This window comes from Petromyzon marinus, unplaced genomic scaffold (assembly GCF_048934315.1).
Source record: "Petromyzon marinus isolate PM22_M1 ecotype Great Lakes invasive population unplaced genomic scaffold, UKy_Petmar_22M1.pri1.0 PM_G_Scaffold_4, whole genome shotgun sequence".
Lineage (NCBI taxonomy): Eukaryota > Metazoa > Chordata > Hyperoartia > Petromyzontiformes > Petromyzontidae > Petromyzon > Petromyzon marinus.
The window spans coordinates 85374-108246 of record NW_027422983.1 but is presented as its reverse complement, the minus strand read 5'-3'; the positions used below and the strand labels follow the sequence as shown (position 1 = coordinate 108246).

The window sequence follows — 22873 nt, the reverse complement described above, 5'->3', positions numbered from 1 at the left end:
CCAAAAAAAAATATTGCTCAAAATGCCCCTCCAATATATTGCTATTCAAAATATTTAAACAATAATAATTGCTGTGCTATGTAAATAAAAATAACAATTTTATAAACCTTGGCCACAATATGTGGACTTGTCTTCATGTAACAATGCATAGATTTCTGTTTATATGATTGTGGTTATGAAGAAAAGCAACGTTGTAATAGAATAACACTCTTAGACATTATTGTTAAAAAATAACATGGAGTCGATTCCCGTTGCGGCTTCCGAAGATCAGATGGAGTCGATTCCCGTTGCGGCTTCCGACGTTCAGATGGAGTCGATTCCCGTTGCGGCTTCCGAAGTTTTAAATGGAGTCGATTCCCGTTGCGGCTTCCGACGTTTTAGATGGAGTCGATTCCCGTTGTTGATAACATGGGAATCGATTGTTGGTGAATGAAGCTCGTGGAATCGATTTTCAATGGGGGGGGGATAAAGCGGGAATCGAGATGGTGGTAGTGATTATAGCTGATGGAATCGATTACCATTGGGATAATATTGGTGGAGTTATATTATTGTTATTGCTCCTCTGTTTAAATATAATTTACGTGCAAACTTTGCCGACTACACACTTATCGAAACAATGCTCTCCATAACTTTTACCCCGGGGTTTAAATATTGTTTTGTGATTTAAAAAAAAACCCGAAAGAGCGGGAAACATTGAACGTCCTACTCACTGATTGGTCCAAGCGGCACCCGGCCACCTCCCACCATCGCCTTCTCCTATTGGACCCTGCCTTCAGCAGCGTTGCGCTCCTATTGGCTCAGCAAACGCGGACCACGATTCGCGTTTCGTAATCATAGCTCGACACGATTCAGGACGAGAAGGAAACGAAACAACGGAATCGCGTTTGAGTAAAAAAACATTTTATTTAAATATGGTACGTCAACAATAAAACTTTTATTTTTTTACATTTATTTACAACGCGCGAATGCCAACGCGAGTTTTATTGTTGATGTTGAGTTTTGTAATTTCGTACTTTAAAAAAAAGTTTTCCTCAAAGTCGCTCCGCCTCAGAGCCAATCAGATTTGGCGTCTCCCTTCCCACGTGACGCGAAGTTTTTTTCCCGCCAATTAGTTTTGGCTCCTCCCCTTCACCCACCGCCATTTTTTAATTCGAGAGGGGGGTGCAGACGCCGGAAAATTGATTTTTGTTGATCAATTAACGAGGACGACGACCCGCTAGGAGTGTGAGGTCACCACTTTTGAGAGAAAACGTGAGGTAAAGAATGTCCTCTAACATCCAGTCCGTGATTTGCAGATGATTTGCAGGTGCAGTGTTGAGTCTATTGTGCAGTGTTGAGTCTATGGTGTAGTGTTGAGTCTATGGTGCAGTGCTGAGTCTATGTGTAGTGTTGAGTCTATGGTGCAGTGCTGAGTCTATGGGCAGTGTTGAGTCTATGGTGCAGTGTTGAATCTATGGGGCAGTGTTGAATCTATGGTGCAGTGTTGAATCTATGGTGCAGTGTTGAATCTATGGTGCAGTGCTGAGTCTATGGTGCAGTGTTGAGTCTGGTGCAGTGTTGAGTCTATGGGCAGTGTTCAGTCTATGGGCAGTGCTGAGTCTATGGTGCAGTGTTGAGTCTATGGGTAGTGTTGGTTTTTCTCACACCAGATAACCCTCGAAACTCCGTTTGGTACAGGACCTTCCAGACTGTGCGTGCCCCCGTTTATTGCTGTGCAGACGTTTGTCAGAAGTGACAGACTGAACTGTTTAATTTTTAACACGTAGGCTTTGGCGATAAATATCATCCATAATAGAGGTTGGTGGCGGGTTTAACATTAATATATTTACGCGATCTAACCCCCAAAAAACCTCTGTTATGGATTAATTGTTTTAACCAAACATTTCAAGTCACTAAAAGGTGTCCGCTTTTAATGATGCTTGCCGCCCAACATTTTTTTCCCGTATTCAGGAGCTGTCAAGGGTGACAACAGGAGTCGTGCCATTTCCCATCGCCGGTTTTTAAACTACCCATCGAGCTACGAGCTGCGAGCCCCGGGATCTCTTTTACGTCGGAAAGGAGAAGGCACGACGTTTCTCGAGTGATCTTTAACAAGAGAGCCCGGGCGGACTTGTCCATTGCAAAAGCATTCGCACGACGACTTCTTTTCCCCCAAATTGCCCCGTATTTTCTCGCCCGGTCGATGTCGCACATCGTAGACAATCGGGCCTTTCGCAGAGCGTTGGCGGGGAGACGCTCCGCTCCTCCGACGTCCCACTTCGACTGGATCCCGCGACCGTTGGCCTCGGAGATGCACGCCGAAGCGGCCAGGCTGCTGTTGTTCTCCGAGGGGTGGCCTGAGTCGTCCCCCGTATGGCCCGCGGGCTTGGCGCGGGCCGGACTCTACCGCATGGGACCCAGCGACCTGGTGGCCTGTTTCCACTGCGGCGGGACGATGCATCACTGGGAGGCGGGAGACGACCCCGCTCGGGAGCACGCCAGGCACTTCCCTGCCTGCGCTTTCACGGTGGGTGACGCCAGCGAGGGCGCCGGTAACGTCCTGACGCTCGTTTGGGGCAAGGCTGGGTCCTTCCTAAAACTAATGCAGGGTGCTTCTGAAAATTTGCAACAATGCCACAAAGGAATGTGCCTCCGGGCTCTGGGTACCATCTGGAGAGGATTCCAGGCATGTTTCGAAAACGATGGCGAACAAGTGGAGACTCTCTGACTTTGTGACTCTATTGGCATACATTTGTGGTCATATTTTTGTTCAATTAAAAACAATTGTCCCAAATAAGTGTGAACATTTTTTTTAAGCACCCTGTGCTAAACAATTATTCTTAACCTGGTGAGGGCCCAACTGAGCTGCGATGACATAGCTATTTGTTTCAGATGCCGACCCTCTCCATCACACAAAGCAGCGACATAGCTCAACGAAGTGGGCTCACCATCGTCGCGTGGACATTTATATTTGCCGAATACCTTTACACGTGACCTGTATTCTAAATGTGTAGGGGAGAAACCGGAGGTCCCGGAGAAAAATCCACGCGACCATGGGGGGAGAGAGAGAGAGAGAGACACGCAAACTCCAAATAGGCAGCAGCAGGTGTCAGGGTTGGGATCGAGCCCATGACCTCCTGCATACCAGGTGAGGTCGTTAACATCTCCTAGCTACCACTGCGCCCTTGTGGATGAGTCTCAATTCTTCAATGCTTTGTGCCTATAACCATGTTCCTGTGATAAGACTTTCCTGCTTCCGCGCAGAAGAGTCGGCTCATTTGACAGCAGAGCCACGACAACAAAATCAATTAAACTCTGCCCACTGTTGTAAAGACATTGCAACTGCTGTGCTGTAAAGGCGATCACGTGGATTTCGGATTAACCGGGGCAACATATTTGTTCGGTTTAAGCACCGCGTGACTTGTAATAAAAATTTCCAAGAATTACCAATGTTGTATAAACTGTTTTTAGATTATTTGAATATCCACAAGTTTTTAATCTCCGTCAAAATTTCAGGTGTGCGGTTCATCTGCAAATTGAACAAACCAATAATCCAGAGTCTACTGTAATTCAAATCAAGATTCTACTGTGATGTTATTTTCTCTATAATTTCCCCCACCCCCATACTATTTGGTGGGGTATTCATAACTGGATCACCCTGTGCTTATACCGTTGATTCCAGATGACCTCGTTCAAAAATAAAAGCCTCTTATGGATGATATTGGACGCGAAAGCCTACGTGTTAAAAAAAATATGACTTGATGTTAACACACTTCTTTGGTTTTTTCGGAAAAATCACGTAGGTAAAATAAAATAAATGAAAACTAAATTAAATCACGACGTTTCGGAGACAACACAAGCTTTCGTCTTGAGGTGGAACAGACAGCAAAATTAGCTGTATCAAGTGAACAGCTCTAGGACACACGAGATTATTTAGAGGTTAACGAGGGGGAGGAGCCAGGAAGGGGGCTAAGTTAAGCCGCCTTTTGTTATGCTGCAGGGGGTTCAGGGGGAGGGTGATGGCGTGCTGCACGAGAGCGAGTACAATTCTGGTAGAAACGGAAATGGCTGAATAATTATAAGCCAGCTAAAGTTTGACTTGGAATATATAATCTCGTGTGTCCCAGAGCTGTTCACTTGATACAGCTAATTTTGCTGTGTCTGTTCCACCTGAAGACGGAAGCTTGTGTTGCCTCCGAACGTCGTGATTTAATTTAGTGGTTTTCATTTATTTTATTTTATCTACGTGACTTTACCGAAAAAACCAAAGAGTATAAATCCTTGCAGTCACAAAAGCTTCAAATCTAGAATTAATGTTAACAATCGATGAAACAAATCAAACTTTACTTACACACCGCGATTCGTGTGTGAAAGTGCTTTACAAGACAAATGAACAGCGACCGACATAATTCAAACAAGAGTAAGGTTATCTACATCATGAGACCTGCTTTGCCAGAAACAAAATATAAGAATAGGTTTTTTCCCCTCTGGCGTGGGCCAATCAGTTTCAAGGACAATGCATATATTATCAGTGTATTTTTTTCATTCTGAGTATTGTGGTTAATGCAGACATGATTCCTTGTTAATACGTAAACAAAAGTTACGTGACGAACTAAAAGCCCTAATCAAAAGGCCAGTCTAAAAAGGTTTTGTTTTGAAGATGTCGTTTAAAAAAAATGATTATAATGCCCTCACGGCTTCCTGGGGAGCCGTTCCAAAGGGCGGGGAAATTCGATGAGCTCATTGCTTCGTCGTCGCCATTGATGCTGTCGTTGTAGTCGTCATCGTCACCATTGTCGTCGTTGCGTTTGTCCCTGGGTGGTGCCTTTTTTCCCGCAGGCCCCGTTGCCGCCAGCTCCGCGCTGAGTCCAGAGATGCGTTCGTTCGGGGCGCGACTCAGATCCTTCGCTAGATGGCCGCATACCGCCAATGTGTCCCCGCATGAGCTGGCGTACGCAGGCTTCTACTATTCCGGTACGGTTTGTGCTGCTGCTGTTACGTAGAAGTGGGTGGAGGCCTTCCCCGGCGCTGTAGTCTGCCCTCGTGTAGTGGGGAGAGGGGTGGCACTTGGGGGGCAAGCGCCATGGTGGCTAGGAGATGTTGACTACCTCGCCTGGAAGACAGGAGGTAGTGGGTTCCATTCTGACCCTGACACCTGATGTATATTTGGAATTTCCGTGCCTCTGTCCCCATGGTCACGTGGATTTTGTCTGCCGGTCCTCCGGTTTTTTCCTTACACATTTAGAAACACGCGTTTAGAGTATTTGGCTGAATTTAAATTACCACGCGATAAGCCACTTCGTTGAGCTATCGTTTGTGATAGCCAGGTGGTCACTTCTGAAGAAGAGCTAAAAAGCAACTCAATGGTCCTAACACCTGGCATCATAAAATCGTTTAAATGTTGGTTAATAGTTTTGGTCAAACACCTGAGGGAGGTCAGAATCAGAATATTTATCTATACTGGAGGAATATATTGAGCTGCAAAGCTCTTTTTCGCATGATGCCCAGTCGGGGCACGGGGGGTAAGAACGTAACGGCAACGAACAGTTTACAACTAACACGATAGGAGTGCAAAGTCCAAAGAAAGGCAAACGAATCGCCTAAACTCAGACAAATACAACAAACTAAACCATCCCCCACCCTACCAGGCAAAGCCCTATAGCGGGCAGGGGTCGTTCGCCCGGTGCGCACAAACACATCGACTTATACACATGGACGCACACACGCACACATCGATTTACATACATCGACCCACGCACATACACATCGTCTTGCGCGCACACGGTCCGTACCGGGTGCGGTGGTCATCTGCCGTCTCCCGGCACGAAGGGGCTCGTTTGGTCATACAGGCGTGGTGTGCGTGGCATGATGTGCGTTAGTTTAACGCGTTGGGAGGCTTTCATGACCAATATCATCGATAGCACAGGTGTTTTTGTTGTTTGGGTTAGTTCGCGTAAATATAAATGTGGTGTCGTTAAACCCGCCGCCACCCGATACGGCCAATTATAAGGTTTGTCACGTTAACAGAACGTGCTAATTTTATCTAAGTTAAAAAACCTGTATTGTAGATAATGTGTGTTGATTACCCTATGAATAACTCAATCGGTAATGGATACCCATTGTAATTTATATGCACGCATTAACCCTCCACCATGCCCCCCTTATGACCTTCGCACGTGATTGGCTCGCAAGTGACTCCATCACATTTATCCCCTCTATTTAAGACCGAGGCGGGAGGATTTCTCCACAACTCTGGCCGTTGCCTTATGATGCTGATATAATTACCGATGATACGTCACGGTACTCAAATTTGTAAACGTCGTTGCGGATTTACTCTCCAACACACCGGGTGTGCTGAACCAGTAACTAATTGGCACGTTTTGTTTACGTGACAACAGAGAGTTGTTGGTGGAATCCTCCTCCTGTTTCGGTCTTAAATAGAGGTGGGGATAGATGTGATGTCATCACTTGTGAGCCAATCAGGTGCGATGACGAGAGGGACGGGGGGTCAATGCTACCCTGGCAGACTTTTTATTAATTGTAGTTTTTTTAATGTAAATTGGTACATTGTCCTTTAAATTTTTGCCATTTGTAAAAAAATATTAATTTCCTAATTTTCATAAAAGTATCAAATCATTATTTGTTTATTGCAGCCTTGCATCATTAAAATCAAATTTCATGTCATAATATTGTCCATAAGTGACACAAACATCCTTTGACACATTTGAGGGATCTGTCTGAGAGCAATTTGACACTTTGCAGATGAGCAAGTGGTTCACATGGACTCTGTTCATATACACAGGATTCTTCTTTCATATCGCGTTAGAATAAAGCAACAGGACTACAAATGTATGTTTAGCATTGTAAGCCATGACATTCCATCCGAGGTGGTAGCTGTGTGGAGTCTGCTTGTTCCACCAGAATACAATTGTTGTATTGGGGCAGTCATCAGTGATATTGTTTGCACCTCACTACATTCACAGTTTGTTAAGTCCTTGATCTTCTATTCATGGGCAGAAATGGGCAGCTCGATGGGTTGCATTTAGACTAAAATGGGTAAGATATTTTTTTCATAATTAGATTTTGTAGTCATTGGTAACAGAACTGAAATAACAAACTTGCGAGCCTTGGCAACTTACTTTAATCTCATCTGGCCAGTCAGAGTCAAACCCAAGATGTCAAGTAGTAGCCGATCCGGTGCTTGGGCAAAGGCAAAGCAATGTCCCAATGAGACAACCTGCCGCCACCACCACCACTTTTTCTGTTAATCACCGACTGACTTTATCATCGCACGGTGAAAGGTCAGTGTTGTAAAAAATATTCAAGCATTTTTTTCGCATTTCACATCATTAATGGTTCTCCATCGTTATATATCAATAGTGGACACCTTGTTCACATTTTGAATGTAAATGACTATAATCTTAATTTTCATCTTATTGAGATGGAGATTTTAGTTTTTATCTAAGTGTTATAACAAGAAAATGCCACATCTACTTCGAGAAAGAGACTGATTTTCTGCTAAAGGCAACCTCCTTTCTACGCAAACACGATTTACAATTAAGCGTAATGGTTTGTATGGACTGTGTCATATAAAACAGAGGCCACAAACAATAAACCAGTCATCATTAAGAGACACGGTGAAGCCGATACATTATTAACGAAAAAATAATGTACACCCCTTTGTCACTCGACTGTTGGATGACAGTCTTCCCACATTGTTTTACGATTTTTTAAAATTTGATTCTCATTCGGCCCGATGGTGTCAAGTGTAGTCTCCATCCCTGATTCACTCTCTCTCTGTGTGGCCTCTCTGTTTACGTATTATAAAGAATGGACATTGCCCAAAAACATCACCAATTATATACTTTTTCTTTCAAAAGCAATGTTAATGACAAATATGTTGAGGCTTGATTACGTTTTTTTTTTACTTTTAGATAAGAATCACGATCACTGGCACACCGCTGCAGAATGCATCTGTGAATCAGCTGTTTTCAAGGCATTTAATATGTCCTGGCCATACAAACATCAGGTCGCATTATAGGACACGCCATAATTCACGGGCTGTCATAACACTGGGATTCCCCCAGGATATAGCACAGGTTAGCAGTCCCAGCACACATGAACGCAGGCCCTGTCTCAATCCTCATTAATTCTCATTACCGTGCCTTTGCATGGCTGGGCAAAAGGCATTTCTGCTAAACCCAAAACATTCAAGCAATGGAGGAGTTGTATGGCGGGATCCACGGAGTAGGAGCCAGCCGCATCAATGTTCTGCACCCACTGGAAAAAAAAAAACTCGGTAAAACCAGGCCTAAATTAAGCACCGAGTAAGGGCAGCCTCCTCAGGTTAACATAGCTCTGTGGTCAGGTTGAACAGTCAGTTTGCTCACCACCGGAACAGTTTTGCGTGGAGTTGACCGATCAATTTCACAAACCACCCAGTAATTTCTTTAGGAAATTTGCAACTGGCATTAAAGTCTTTGTAACATAAATTTACAAGGGCGGGCCATTGTGCACGCCAGTGTCATTTGCCGAATTCGATGTTTTGCTTGTAAAATAGGCAAAAAAAGCGACAATTAAGGTTGTCCCTTCATTTGTCAAATCGTCGGATGTAGCCAGCAAAGTAGATAGATCATATTTCCCAAAGGGCAGGAGGCTGTTTAAAAGACCTCGGAGTTGACACCGCTGTGTAGGTTTTCGCTGTATCGTTGAGTTTGTGCTGAAAATGTTTCACGTTCATTTCCTGAAGAAGACCTCAGCACCTGGGGGCGAAACGTCGCGCGCGTTGCTGAAAAACACGCAGTGCGACTCAACTCACTCAACAGAAGAAAAAGCTTGGCCAGCCGCCAACAAAGTGTCAGCAGCTCCACAGAAAGAGCGCGCGCCGGTGCAGCTCATCCAGCAGTGGAGAGAACGGCTGTCAGCGAACCAGCATGGGCGCGTTCGCGCATCTTCAAGGAGAGAGAGCGCACGCCATCAGCACCAGCGCTGAGAGGGCAGCGGGCCCGCACTCGACACCCATCATCGTGCGACGACGGCAAGCGTCGTGCTGACTAATCCAGCCAGCGGTGGACAGAAACTGTGACAAAGCCGTTCGTATGCCCCCCCCTCCCCCACACTCTCCCCCTCACTCCCCCACCACGCCGCAACACACAGGAAACACATTTTGGACACAAGAGATGCTAACCTCGGCGTCTACTTTACGCAAAGATTTGAACCAGTCATAAAGAAGACACATGATACGCATATCGGGATAATCAAGAAGGATTGCCACTCCAAGGTGGTGCATTAAAAATCAATTCATAACGAAAAATACTGCTGTCATTGAGTTGCATAATAACTAATCGTCCTACTGTTAACAATGTGATAAGAATTGACTTGAAGGTCAATTAATGGATGTGGTACTGTGTGGGCAATGTTTAAACACGAATTTACATATTATAAGGTTAAGGTTTTGATAGAATAGTTGCATGTTTTAATCTCTCAACAACCGATTGATTGCGTTACGCGTCGGGAATTAACCACAGGTGCCGTTATCGAAGTGAAACAACGCAATCGTGATGTGTACCATGTTAATGCTGTGTTGAAATCCCGATATTTGAGAGTTCTCATCTTATTCAAAAATTAAAGTTTAGCTAGAAAATATAATTGATTAAAGCATAAAGGTTGTGTGTGATTCTTCCTGAAATTCTGCGTAAAATTGTTCTGCGAATGAGATTATGAACCTTGAGGGGACCTATCACCACACATAATCCATAACACATAATTCATAATGTTCAATCGAGAGTAATCGTATCCTTATCGATAATACGGAATTAAATAGCAGAGTCGAACCGACTCTCTCTCATTCATGCTCATAACACCTACGAAACTGCATACGATTAATTGCGTTATTCCAATTCATAACACAATCCTCGTCACAGAGGCTGGACCTAATTATCATAACGACCTGCATTATCATAACCACACCCACTCGCATAAAGTAATATGATTATCTCTCCAATCAGCATAATTTATGCGCATAATTACACGAATTAACATAACTTCGGGTAAATTATGCAAATTCAAATTTAATTTAATTTTCATTATTTTCATCAATTTTCATAACACCCACATATACAACACTGAACAGGCCCGCTCACCATCATGAAGGTCCTTAATGATCGTGAGCAGAGGGCCAGGGACTTCGAAAGCACAAAGAACAACCAAGACCCCAGGCCTACTGATGGTATCATAGGCCTTGACCAGGTCAATAAAGCAGAGATGTAGGTCTTCTTGGAATTCCCTATACCTCTGCTGTAGCAGACGGATAGAAAATATGGCATCTGTGCAGGACCGCCCTTTCCTGAAACTGCATTGGGGCTCCGCAAACCTCTCCTCAGCGTGCCTGGCAAGGCGATGTTGAATAATCCTTGCCAGGACCTTTCCCGGCACACTGAGGAGGTTTTAAACCTGGGTGAGTGATGGTGTTATCATTGTGGGCCTATCCGATGCGAAGACCAGAGGGGGGTTGATGTAGGCATTAACGCTTCAATGAATTTTGGTTAATCTCAGAAAATGCACCACCTATTATTGGTGGGTTTAACGACCCATTTATATTTACGCGATCGAACCCAAAAAAGCCTGATGGGTATCGGTCGCGAAAGCCTACGTGTTCAACATTATATGACTATAATTAGACCTCCTTTGCCAGTACCAAAATGTAATAATAGGGTTTTCCCCTTTTTTTCTGGCAACAAAACTGAAACCTTTTTGCAAGGATTCATGTCTGCATTAACCACAATACCTGCAGTCAAAATGCAAACAAAAAACATACTATGATAATATATGCATTGTCCTTGAAACTGATTGGTCCACACCAAGGGACGGCTATCTTTTGAGCCTCGACCCAACTGGTGCTCGACCACATGACGCCAGAAGGCGTACAGCTCAAAGACAATGCACTATCAAAGTAATGAGGGCTTGGGTGAGCATCTACATCATTAGACCTCTTTGCCAGTACCAAAATGTAATAGGGTTTTTCCCTTTTTTTTCTGGCAACAAAACTGAAACCTTTTTGCAAGGATTCATGTCTGCATTAACCACAATACCTGCAGTCAAAATGCAAACAAAAAACATACTATGATAATATATGCATTGTCCTTGAAACTGATTGGTCCACACCAAGGGACGGCTTTCTTTCGAGCCTCGACCCAATTGGTGCTCGACCATATGACGCAAGAAGGCATACAGCTCAAAGACAATGCACTCATTATTTTGATAGTGCATTGTCTTTGAGCTGTACGCCTTCTGGTGTTATGTGGTCGAGCACCAATTGGGTCGAGGCTCAAAAGAAAGCCGTCCCTTGGTGTGGACCAATCAGTTTCAAGGACAATGCATATATTATCATAGTATGTTTTTTGTTTGCATTTTGACTGCAGGTATTGTGGTTAATGCAGACATGATCCTTGCAAAAAGGTTTCAGTTTTGTTGCCAGAAAAAAAGGGGAAAAACACTATTACATTTTGGTACTGGCAAAGAGGTCTAATGATGTAGATGCTCACCCCAAGCCCTCATTACTTTGATAGTGCATTGTCTTTGAGCTGTACGCCTTCTGGCGTCATGTGGTCGAGCACCAGTTGGGTCGAGGCTCAAAAGATAGCCGTCCCTTGGTGTGGACCAATCAGTTTCAAGGACAATGCATATATTATCATAGTATGTTTTTTGTTTGCATTTTGACTGCAGGTATTGTGGTTAATGCAGACATGAATCCTTGCAAAAAGGTTTCAGTTTTGTTGCCAGAAAAAAAGGGGAAAAACCCTATTATTACATTATATGACTGCTCAGCCTGAGCCATGTTAACGATCTGATATTTGCATTGCCCTTGGACTGCTCGCCCTTGTAAAGGTGTTGTTTTCTGGTCTCCTAACACCGGTGTTGTTTCTGGTCTCCTAACACCGGTGCAGAGACAGGGCAATGAAGGATTGCCGTGTCTGGGTGTCGGATAATCGGCTGTCTAAGGACAACGCCGCACATTGTTTTCAAAGCATCTTTGTTTCCACGTTTTTTGCCACAAGCGTGACGCGCGTGGTTATAACGTGGACGCTCCATGATGCCCTGCACGAGGTGTGTGTCTGTTGGGTGTGTGAATATCTCAACACCTCCAGTATTACTGCCGGAGAGGGTAATAAAGGCTTTTTATTCATAACAGGCGTCGTTTTTAAAGCGCGGGAAACCAAAGCTTGCTCACTTACGAGCTTGACCAGTAAGAAATTATTATCCTGACTCAATGTTAATGTGAACAAAACAACTCAATAGGAACATGTGTGTGTGTGTGTGTGGGGGTATAAGATATACAGGGTGTCCGACATGAATATACAAAGAAGTTGAATAGTTTAGTTTAACACGTAGGCTTTCGTGACCAATATCATCCACAATACAGGTTTTTTAAGGGTTAGATCACGTATAAATCTAACCCAAAAAACCCTTATTATAGTTGAATAGTTTAATTGTTATTCGTGATGCTGACATACATTTTATCTCTATAAATACATTAGACTTACGAGTTTTAGTTTGTGAATATATCAATTGGCACTTGTTTCAGGTTAAAATCCCCAGTTTCTGATATAGCGGAAAGTCCGCCCGTTCGCCCGACTTAATGCCATTCGATGTTTTAGCTCCGGCGGTGTTAAAGGTAAAGTCTTACGCGAACAAACTACGGGGACCTTGAAGAGCAGTGTCGATGCAGTGTCATCATCACCCACACCTACAGCTGTGTTGGGAAACGTTTCCTTAAAATTAGATTGATTGCAGTGAATGTCGGGACAGCGTGTTTATTAATCATAAAGTATTTTGGGTTAGATCGCATTAAGTATAAATGTGTTGTAACCCTCCACCACCCGACACAGCCAGTAAGGTTTGTCACGTAAACAACGCGCCAATTAGTTACTAGTATATTTCATATACTAATAGTGTATAGCAGTGTGTGGTGTAGTGTATAGTGTAGTCTATAGTGTCGTGTATAGTGTAGTGTATAGTAGTGTAGTGTATAGGAGTGTAGCGTATAGTGTAGTGTATAGTAGTGTAGTGTATAGTAGTGTAGTGTATAGTGTAGAATACACTGCACTTTCGCGGTGTATTTCGAAACGTCTCATTTCCTTAAGACTCCTCGAGGTACTTCCCATCGTAGTCTCCGTGCACACGGAGAGTTTTTTCTTGATATAATTCCCGACGCCCCCCGAGCCCACGGCCGCTCACGGCCGCGTGAGTGCGTCCCAGCGTGCGCCACAAAACGGTGTTCGGAAAAAAGACCCCCTCCCTGGACTCCTCATACGGCTGGCCCCTCCCTGTGAGTCACCGAATGCCGCAGAAGGTGGCGACGAAAAGCAAAACTCTTGCCGCACATGGCGCACACGTACGGCCTCTCGCTCATGTGCGCCCTTGCGTGCGGGTGCAAGCTGTGCGCCTGCGTGAACCCCTGCCCGCACTCATCACACACGTACGGCTTCTCGCCCGTGTGCGTCCTGGCATGCTTCTTCATGTTGGAGCACCTGGGAAAACTCTTCCCGCACTCCATGCACACGTACGGCCTCTCGCCCGTGTGCGTCCTCACTTGCAAGTTCAAGTTGCAGGCCTGCGCGAAGCCCTTGCCGCACTCAAGGCACACGTACGACGTCTCACCCATGAAGCACTTGCCGCACTGCCCGCACGCGTGCCGCTTGTCGCCAGGGGCGCTCGCAGTCTTCTTGTCTCCTGCAAAGGTATGGACGGGCGGGGTGAGCGGTGTGGTGGGAGCGTTGTCTGGGCGCATTGTGCCCGTACGTGGCTTCCCGTCAGCGTTGGGCTTAAGGTTTGGGCTTAAGGTTCGGGTTAGATCACGTTGTTAAACCCGCCACCACCCAACACAGTAGTAAGTGCACCCCAATGTGTGCACTTACTACTATAGTCCTTAGATACAACTACTGTAGAGCGGGTGGGGGGATGGTGGGGGAGGGGTAGCAGCCCAGCCCCAGCCTGCAAAGGTGCCACCTTGGCCGGCTGGGCAATCTAGGCGAGGCCGGCGGCTCTCCACGGGACTAGGCCTCACCACGGCACTTTGTATAGTTAGTAGATACTGCTAGAGTCGATATATACTTTTATAGAGTCGGTATATACGATTATTGAGTCGGTAGATACTACTATAGAGTCGGTAGATACTAATATAGAGTTGGTATATACTGCTATAGAGTCGGTAGATACTACTATAGAGTTAGATACTACTATGGTCAGTATATACTACTGTAGTGATAGCAGATACTGCTATAGAGTCGATGGATTATATTACAGAGTCAGAAGATACTACTACAGTCAGTAGATACTACTATAGTCAGTTTCTACTGCTATCAAGTCGGTAGATACTCCTATAGAGTTAGTAGATACTACTATAGTCAGTATATACTACTGTACAGTTATTAGATACTACTATAGAGTCAGTAGACATACTACAGCCAGTAGATACCACTACAGTCAAAATATACTGCTGCAGAGTCAGTAGATACGTCTATAGAGTTTGCATATACTGCTATAGAGTCAGCAGATACTACTGTAGAGTCAGCAGATAATACTATAGTTAGTAGTTACCATAATCAGTAGATACTATGCTATTATTTAATTTATTTTTCTTTCTATGTGAATTTACCGAAAGAACCAAAGAGTAATTCCTGCAGTCATGAAAGCTCCAAATCAAGTTTCTACTCCTATAGAGTTGCTATATACGACTCTAGAGTCAGTAAATACTATTACGGGCAGTTGATACTACTACAGTCAGTAGATACTACTACAGTCAATAGATACTACAATACAGTCAGTAGATGCTACTATACTCAGTAGATACTACTGTACAGTCAATAGATACTACTAAAGAGTTTCGAGATACAACTATAGAGTCAATAGATGCTACTATAGAATCAATAGATACTACTCACTTTATTGTATATAGGGTGTGTAGGTATATTTGCCTATGGTGGGTAAAAACATTATTTTAGGGGGGGTCGACAATTTTCGGAAACCTTTTAGATCAACTATTTACCCCCCACTTTGTTACTTTTTGATTCAGGACTTCTGCAAGCCTCTAATAATTTTGTTGACGGACAAATGGACAGACAAATGGAACACCGGGCTTCCACAACAGCTTAGTATTTGTGTATGTTATGTTTTTAAGAGAAGACAAGTTTCGAAATATATTTTCCCCCCAGGCAATGCCGGGTACTTCCCATTAGTACACTATACACTGGTGCTTCCTGATTTGCTATGTCGGGTGGTGGCAGGTTTAACGACACATTTATATTTACGCAATCCAATTAACAAAAATATATAAATTATGGATGATGTCGGTTGCGAAAGCCGGCTAGGTGTTAAACTAAAGGTTTGATTACAGTAAACCTACGCTACGCACCAACGCTGGATTCGTTGAGTTTCGCAAATTTGCAAGTTACTAGATGCGTGCCAATTCCCCCAACGGCAAGTCCACTCAGCTCCACGTCCTCCTGTACCACATCACTCCATCTCTTCTCTAGCTTATGCCGTGCCCATTTAGCCCCCGAACAAGCTGTGGTGGCTGGACAGGTGGCCTACATGGCCCAGCCATCACCACCACCACCTCCATCGTCTTCAAATCGTCATCATCATCATCATCAAAGGTAATTAAAGAACACAGTTATTTTTAATGGATTATTTATTTATCGCAGTAATTGTTATTGAACAAACTTGATTTGGCGCTTTTGTGACTGCAGGAATTACTCTTTGGTTCTTTCGGTAAAGTCACCAAAAGAACCAAGAAGATGAATCCCTGCAGTCACGAAAGCTTTAAATCAAAATGTACTCTTTGGTTCTTTCGGTAAAGTCACGTATAAAGAGGAAATAATTAATTAAATAATAGCATGCGACGTTTCGATTGCAACACAAGCAATAATCATCAGGTACAAATGAAAGAGAAAACAAACCTAGTAAACTTAGAAATATAATGCAATACAACACACACAGTCGGCCAACATAACAGTCAACACCCTACCTGGTTGATCACGTTCTTCCAAAGATTGCCAAATTTAAGAGAAAGATAAAACACAGAACCAGAGACACATAGACAGACACATAAGCAGAGAGAGATGACACAGAGACAGAGAGAGAGACACACAGGCACAGAGAGGTGTGTGTGTTGGGATCGAACCCACGACCTCCTGTATACCAGGCGATGTAGTCAACATCTCCTAGCCACCGTGATGCTGATGAGAGAGATACAAGCAAACTCCAAATATACAGCAGGCAGTGTCAGGGTCGGGATCGAACCCACGACCTCCTGTATACCAGGCGAGGTAGTCAACGTCTGCTATCCACCGTGGTGCCACCGTGCTCACCAGCATCAATGTCTTGCAGTCTCTCCATGAAATCTAGCCACGTCCCAAGCCCTGCATTCTCATCTATTTCTTGCTTGACGAACGCCAATTGAATGTCAGAAGCCATCTGGCAGGGGGAAAGCAAAGAAAAACAACGACAATGAACGTAGACAACCAAACAGATCCATAATAGAGGTTTGTTTGTTTGGGTTAGATGGCGTAAATATATAAATGTTGCGCTGTCGATAAACCCGCCACCACCCGACACAGCCATTTACTAAGGTTTAGTGCCACGTGAACAGAACGTGCTAATTCATTACGAAGTACAGCACTAGTGTGGAGTGTATGGTGTAGTGTATAGTTTATAGTGTAGTGTATAGTGTAGTGCATAGCAGTGTATAGTGTGGCATATAGTGTAGTGTATAGTGTCGTGCATGGGGGAGTGGTAGTGTTGCGGTTAGCACGCTGCGCTATGCACCCGGCGACCCCGGTACGATTCCCGCTCATAGCCAACACCAGTGACGATGATCTGAACCAGTCCTGGGCCTCCCCTAGGTCGATTCGGCCTCAAATGAGTACCTGGTGCGGTGTGTAGTAGTGGCACTCTGAGTGACCCCGGCTGGACACGTGACCAGATCCAGGTGGGGGCCAGGGGCCCTGGGGGACCCTGGGGGTTACGTGGTCAGGGAGTGGAGCCTTCTTGTGGGTTCGAGGAGGGCGTGGCTAGGGTGTGGCCAGCCACGCCAGGGGGGCTTATAAGCCGGCTCAGCACAGAGAGCTGAGCTGTTCATGCCTGGGATGAAGACGTCTCATGAAGAATCTGAAGGAAGAAGCCTCCAGTCATCGTGGCCAAGCAGAAGCCCTCCTGGCTTGGCCACGCCAAGTAGAACCCGAGTGTTAGCGAGAGTAGGCGGTGGTCACCACCTCATGTGTAGGGTGTGTTGCAGTTGTGTTGCAGTTGTGTTAAATAAATAAGTGTTGCCTCCACAAGAGTGTGCACGCCTCTGTCGAACCATTACAGCAGTATCTGACTCTCCAGTAGTAACTGACGCTATAGTAGTAACTACTAACTCTATAGCAGTATCTACTGACTCTAAAGCAGTATCTACTGACTCTGCAGCAGTATATACTGACTGTAGTGGCATCTGACTGTAGTATTATCTACTGACTCTATAGTAGTATCTACCGAATCTACGGAAGTATCTACCGATTATAGTAGTATCTACTGACTCTGCAGGAGTATCAAATGACTCTATAGTAGTATCCAGACTATAGTAGTATCTATTGACTGCAGTAGTATCAACTGACCGTATAATAGTATCTACTGACTGTAGAAGTATTTACTGACCATAGTAGTAGTATCTACTACCTCTACAGTAGTATCTACTGTCTCAATAGTAGTATCAACCAACTCTATGGTAGTAAATAGTGACTGTAAGTAGTATCTAATGATTATAGTAGTATCTACTGAATCTATAGTATATATTGATTGTAGAGGTATTTACTGACTGTAGGAGGATCTACTAATTCAACAGTGATATCTACTGACTCAATAGTAGTAACTACTGATGGTAGGAGTATCCACTGACTATAGTAGTAACTACTAATGCTACAGTAGTATCTCCTCTATAGTAGTATCTACTGAAGTATTAAAGCTTTCGTAACTGCATAAAATTACTCATACGTGACTTTACCGAAAAAACCAATGAGTAATTTTATGCAGTCACAAAAGCTTTCATACTTTATTATCACACTTCTACGGGGAAGTTACCGTTGTAATTATGTGTAAGATGTGCCCTTTTTTGAGCTGCCGTTTTGTATTCACAAGAAGTGGTCATTTTTTGAGCTGCCGTTTTGTATTTACAAGAGGTGGTCCTTTTTTGAGCTGCCGTTTTGTATGTGTAAGATGTGCATGTTTGAGCTGCCGCTCTCACTCTGGCCCCTCCCCCCCTCCAACCGTATTTCCTATTTAAGCTTCTGTTCATCCCTCCGGGCCCCCCCCCCTCTCTCTTCCTCCCTGTCCGTCTTTCCTCTCTCCTTACCTCTTGCTGGACTTGTATATGTATTTCTACTGTGTACCTCGTATTTTTCATTCTATCTATGCTGGTATGTGCAATCCAAAGGTTGAACACGAAATTTAACACTCTTCTGAAATTCGTGGTCCGCCAGGAAGTGTTTAACTGTGTTGTTGGCCTGACTGGATGTGCATCACATAATGTTTTTTTCAGGTTTGTTGAATTCTCGTCTCTCATCTTTTTGTTGTATTTACCTCCATGATTTGTTCTTGACACCTGATGAAGATCGCTAGTATTGTGATCGACACGTCATGATTGTTTGTTTTAATATAATTTTATTGTGTTTCTACATACGTGACTTTACCGAAAAAACCAATGAGTAATTTTATGCAGTCACGAAAGCTTTAATACTTTATTATCACACTTCTACGGGGAAGTTACCGTTGTAATTACGTGTAAGATGTGCCCTTTTTTGAACTGCCGTTTTGTATTTACAAGAGGTGGTCATTTTTTGAGCTGCCATTTTGTATTTACAAGAGGTGGTCCTTTTTTGAGCTGCCGTTTTGTATGTGTAAGATGTGCGTGTTTGAGCTGCCGCTCTCACTCTGGCCCCTCCCCCCCTCCAACCGTATTTCCTATTTAAGCTTCTGTTCATCCCTCCGGCCCCCCCTCTCTCTCTGCCTCCCTGTCCGTCTTTCCTCCCTCCTTACCTCTTGCTGGACTTGTATATGTATTTCTACTGACCGTGTACCTCGTATTTTTCATTCTATCTATGCTGGTATGTGCAATCCAAAGGTTGAACATGAAATTTAACACTCTTCTGAAATTCGTGGTCTGCCAGGAAGTGTCTGTGTTGTTGGCCTGACTGGATGTGCTTCACATAATGTTTTTTCAGGTTTGTTGAATTCTCATCTCTCATCTTTTTGTTGTATTTACCTCCGTGATTTGTTCTTGACACCTGATGAAGATCGCTTGCATTGTGATTGAAACGTCGTGATTTTTTTGTTTTAATATAATTTTATTGTATTTCTACATACGTGACTTTACCGAAAAAAACAATGAGTATCTACTGACTCTATAGTAGTATCCACTGACCATAGTAGTATCTACTGACTGTATAGTAGTATCTACTGACTATAGCAGTCTTTACTGACCGTAGTGGTACCTACTGAGGACAGTAGTTTCTACTGACTCAATAGTATCTGCTGACTATAGTAGTATCAACCAACTCTATAGTATATACTAACTCTACAGTAGTTTCTAATGACTATAGTAGTATCTACTGAATCTATAGTCATATCTATTGACTCTAAAGTAGTATCAACTAACTATAGCAGTAACTGCTGACTCTATAGCAATATCTAATGAGAAGATTGGCATGTTAGAGAACAGGGCACGAGGTGGCTTTTGTGCCCGGTTCTCTGACACTGACTTGCCAATCTTCTCATTAACACAGCCGCTACTGCGGGAGCCATCTCACATTGACATGCTAATCTATAATTTCTAGCAATACAATAGCCGCCTCTTCAGCACCCTATTCGTGGGGTTACATTAACAGATTGACATGCTAATCTTCTGCAATACAATCGTGCGCCTCTTTAGCACCGTAGTCGTGAGGTATATCAGGCTCTCCGATCTTACATTTACATGCAAATTCCATCTCTAGCCCTGCCCACTTACCCTTGGGTTGCACCCATCTCAAACCTATATAACCTCTTGATGCAGCAGCTCTCTCGCTATATTTCTCCTGCTGTATTTTTTTCACCTGAAGACGTTTGCGATCGAAACGTCATGGTTTTTATTATTTTCTATCTACGTGACTTTACCAAAAGACCCAAAGAGTATAGTATCTGCACACTCGATAGCAGTATCTACTGACTCTACAGTAGCATCTACCGACTCTGCAGTAGTATCTCCCGACTTTACAGTAGTATCTACCGACTCTACAGTAGTATCTACTGACTCTATAATCGTATCTACCGACTCTATAATAGTATCTAGTAAGTATACAAAGTGTCGTTGTGAGGCCTAGTCCCGTGGAGAGCCCCCGGCCTTGCCTAGATTGCCCAGCTGGCCGAGGTGGTGCCTTAGCAGGCTGCGGCTGGGCTGCTATACCCCCCCCCCCCCCCACTGCCCACTCTACAGTAGAAGTAACTAAATATTCTGCAGTAGTATCTACCTACTCTACAGTAGTATCTCTCTATAGTCGTATATACCGACTCTATAATAGTGTAGTTGGCGCCTTGGCAGGCTGGGGCTGGGCTGCTATAATGTAGCGGCATCGTTGAGCGCTGTACGTGATTGCCACTACTTGTAGCGTGTAATAACGGCCTCGAGTCAACAGGGAGCAGAAGGGAGTCTAAGGGTGATGAGTCTGGCCGTTGAGCTAAGGTAATCCTAAGGCAGCTCGGGACCACAAGTACAAACCCCCAGACCCCCAGGAAGACGGTTCCAGAAGGGAGGAGTGGCCAGGGGCGGGTGAGGCAGAATCCGGTATAAAAGACAGTCCGCTGAACGGGTACGGCAGTCGTCGTTCACCTGAAGACTCAAGAGCCATACTCTTTGGTTCTTTCTGTAAAGTCACGTAGGTGAAAAAAAATTAATGAAATAAATAAATCACGACGTTACGATTGCAACACAAGCAATCATCATCAGGTGTGACAACCACAGCAAGGAATTTTTCACTGAAGTGTGAGAGAGACCAGGGTTAGGGCAGTTAAATAAGTCAGAGAGGGGGAGGCTAGGGGGGGTGAATGGTGCGAGGAGTGCGAACGCTGCAAGTACAGCAGAGACGCTGAGAGTAATGAGGGCAACATAATTTCTGCCAAGATAGATGATGACATCCAAAGCAAAATAGCCACACTGCTAGGTAAAATAGACTAATACCCGGCAAATAAGATGGAGCAACTTTGAACAGGTAAATTTTACTTGGTTAATAACATCTTAATAACTCAAGAGCCACCCTGGAGCTGTAACCTTGAAGACCCGAAGCGAAGAGCCCAAAGGGCTGAACCAAAAGCTTAACCAGTGAAGAGGCTAGAGCATACTCTTTGGCTCTATTCGGTAAAGTCACGTAGGTAAAAAATAAAATAACAAAAAATCACGACGTTTCGGCCACAACACAAGTGGCCTTCATCAGGTGAAGGGATTGGACTGTCCAGAGGACAGCGTTGGAGTGAAGACAGCAAGCCCAGGTCGCGTCTTTTAAGCTGTGTGGGAGGAAACAAAAAACGCCTTGACAAAGGAATTAGCATACAATGATGTACTGGACCGGCACGGTGGAGGGGAGTTTACATAATGTTGGTGTGAAGGGAAATAAGCTGCTGTGAAAGTTTGGAATACCACTACTTGAATAAATATACTGTACCATTGAAAATTAGTTTAATGTTTGGTTTGATTTAGAACATCTTTCCAATGATTGCTTAATTTGAAACCATTCTCTCGGTTGAAATTGTGTCTGTGTTTGTAAATCTGAATTGCCTCGTGGACAAATCTGATAAAAACCCGTGAGTTTGCAGAGAACCTTGGTATCGGAGAAAACTATATCGTGATCATCCACAGCGTTGTAACAGTGATCAGCTACGGCAGAAGAATTCGTTCTGCCGTGTTTCGAATCTGATTTGTGCTCGCGAATTCGGTCAGAGACATGTCGTTTCGTCTCCCCGATATAGTAGTCACCACAGGTGCAGCTCAGTTTGTAAACCCCGGGGTACTGTAAGTCAGGAACGACATCCTTCACGGATGGGATCAGGTCACGGATTTTGTGTACTGTATTGAACCGGACCAGGATCTTGTGTTTGTTTAGAATTTAGGAGATCTTTTTAGTAATGCCTGCTATATATGGTAGTGTGATGGTTTTGACCAGAGTATCAAGTGGATGTTTCTGTATGGAGGGAGAAAGAGCTTGGCGGATGGTACAGTCAGAGTATCCGTTTCTCTTGAGGGCCAGGTGTATATGTTTTAATTCACTGGTCAGGTGGTGTTGGTCCAAAATGCAATGTGCCCTGTGGTATAACGTTTTGATGAGATAATTATTTTGAGCTGGGTGGTGGTGGGATTCAGGTTTCAAGTAGGAATCTGTGTGGGTGGGTTTCCTGTAGACAGAATGCCCTAGTGAGCCATCAGGTCTCCTCTCAAACAGAACATCCAAGAATGGTAGCTTGCCATCTTTCTCCACTTCCATGGTGAATTTGATGGCGGGATGTCTGGAATTGATGTGGTGTAGGAAAAGGTTCAAAGCTGGGAGGCCATGTGGCCAAATGACGAAAGTGTCATCCACATATCTCTTCCACAGGGAAGGTCTGAGAGTGGAAGTCTGGATGGCATCTGATTCAAATTTCTCCATGAAAACATTGCCTATCACTGGTGATAAGGGAGAACCCATGGGGGTACCCTCATTTTGTTTGTAGGTGAGGCAGTGCTAGAGCATAGCCAATGTTAGGTAGGCTAGCCGGAGGAATCTCTCCATAATTATCGGAAGGGGCCGTACCCCTTTGTGTTATTGTTACGTGCTGCCTCCAGAAGAGAGAA

The 22873-nt window shown here is 44.2% G+C and overlaps 1 protein-coding gene and 1 long non-coding RNA gene across 2 annotated transcripts in view; one reads left to right on the top strand and one right to left on the bottom strand.

The window, feature by feature from the left end:
- Positions 1–22873, bottom strand: part of LOC116937406 (uncharacterized) — a 28500-nt gene that overhangs the window by 3462 nt on the left and 2165 nt on the right. The window contains exons 2-3 of the mRNA XM_076061652.1: positions 16350–16455; positions 13434–13710 (exon numbers count right to left, since the gene is read on the bottom strand). Of these exons, the coding sequence (XP_075917767.1) occupies positions 13434–13710; positions 16350–16455 (383 nt within the window). The remainder of the gene's footprint in view (positions 1–13433; positions 13711–16349; positions 16456–22873) is intronic.
- Positions 1149–6827, top strand: LOC142916573 (uncharacterized). Its single transcript, XR_012936540.1, has 4 exons — positions 1149–1256; positions 1951–2506; positions 2994–3127; positions 4819–6827. It is a non-coding gene; the product is annotated as an uncharacterized LOC142916573 (long non-coding RNA).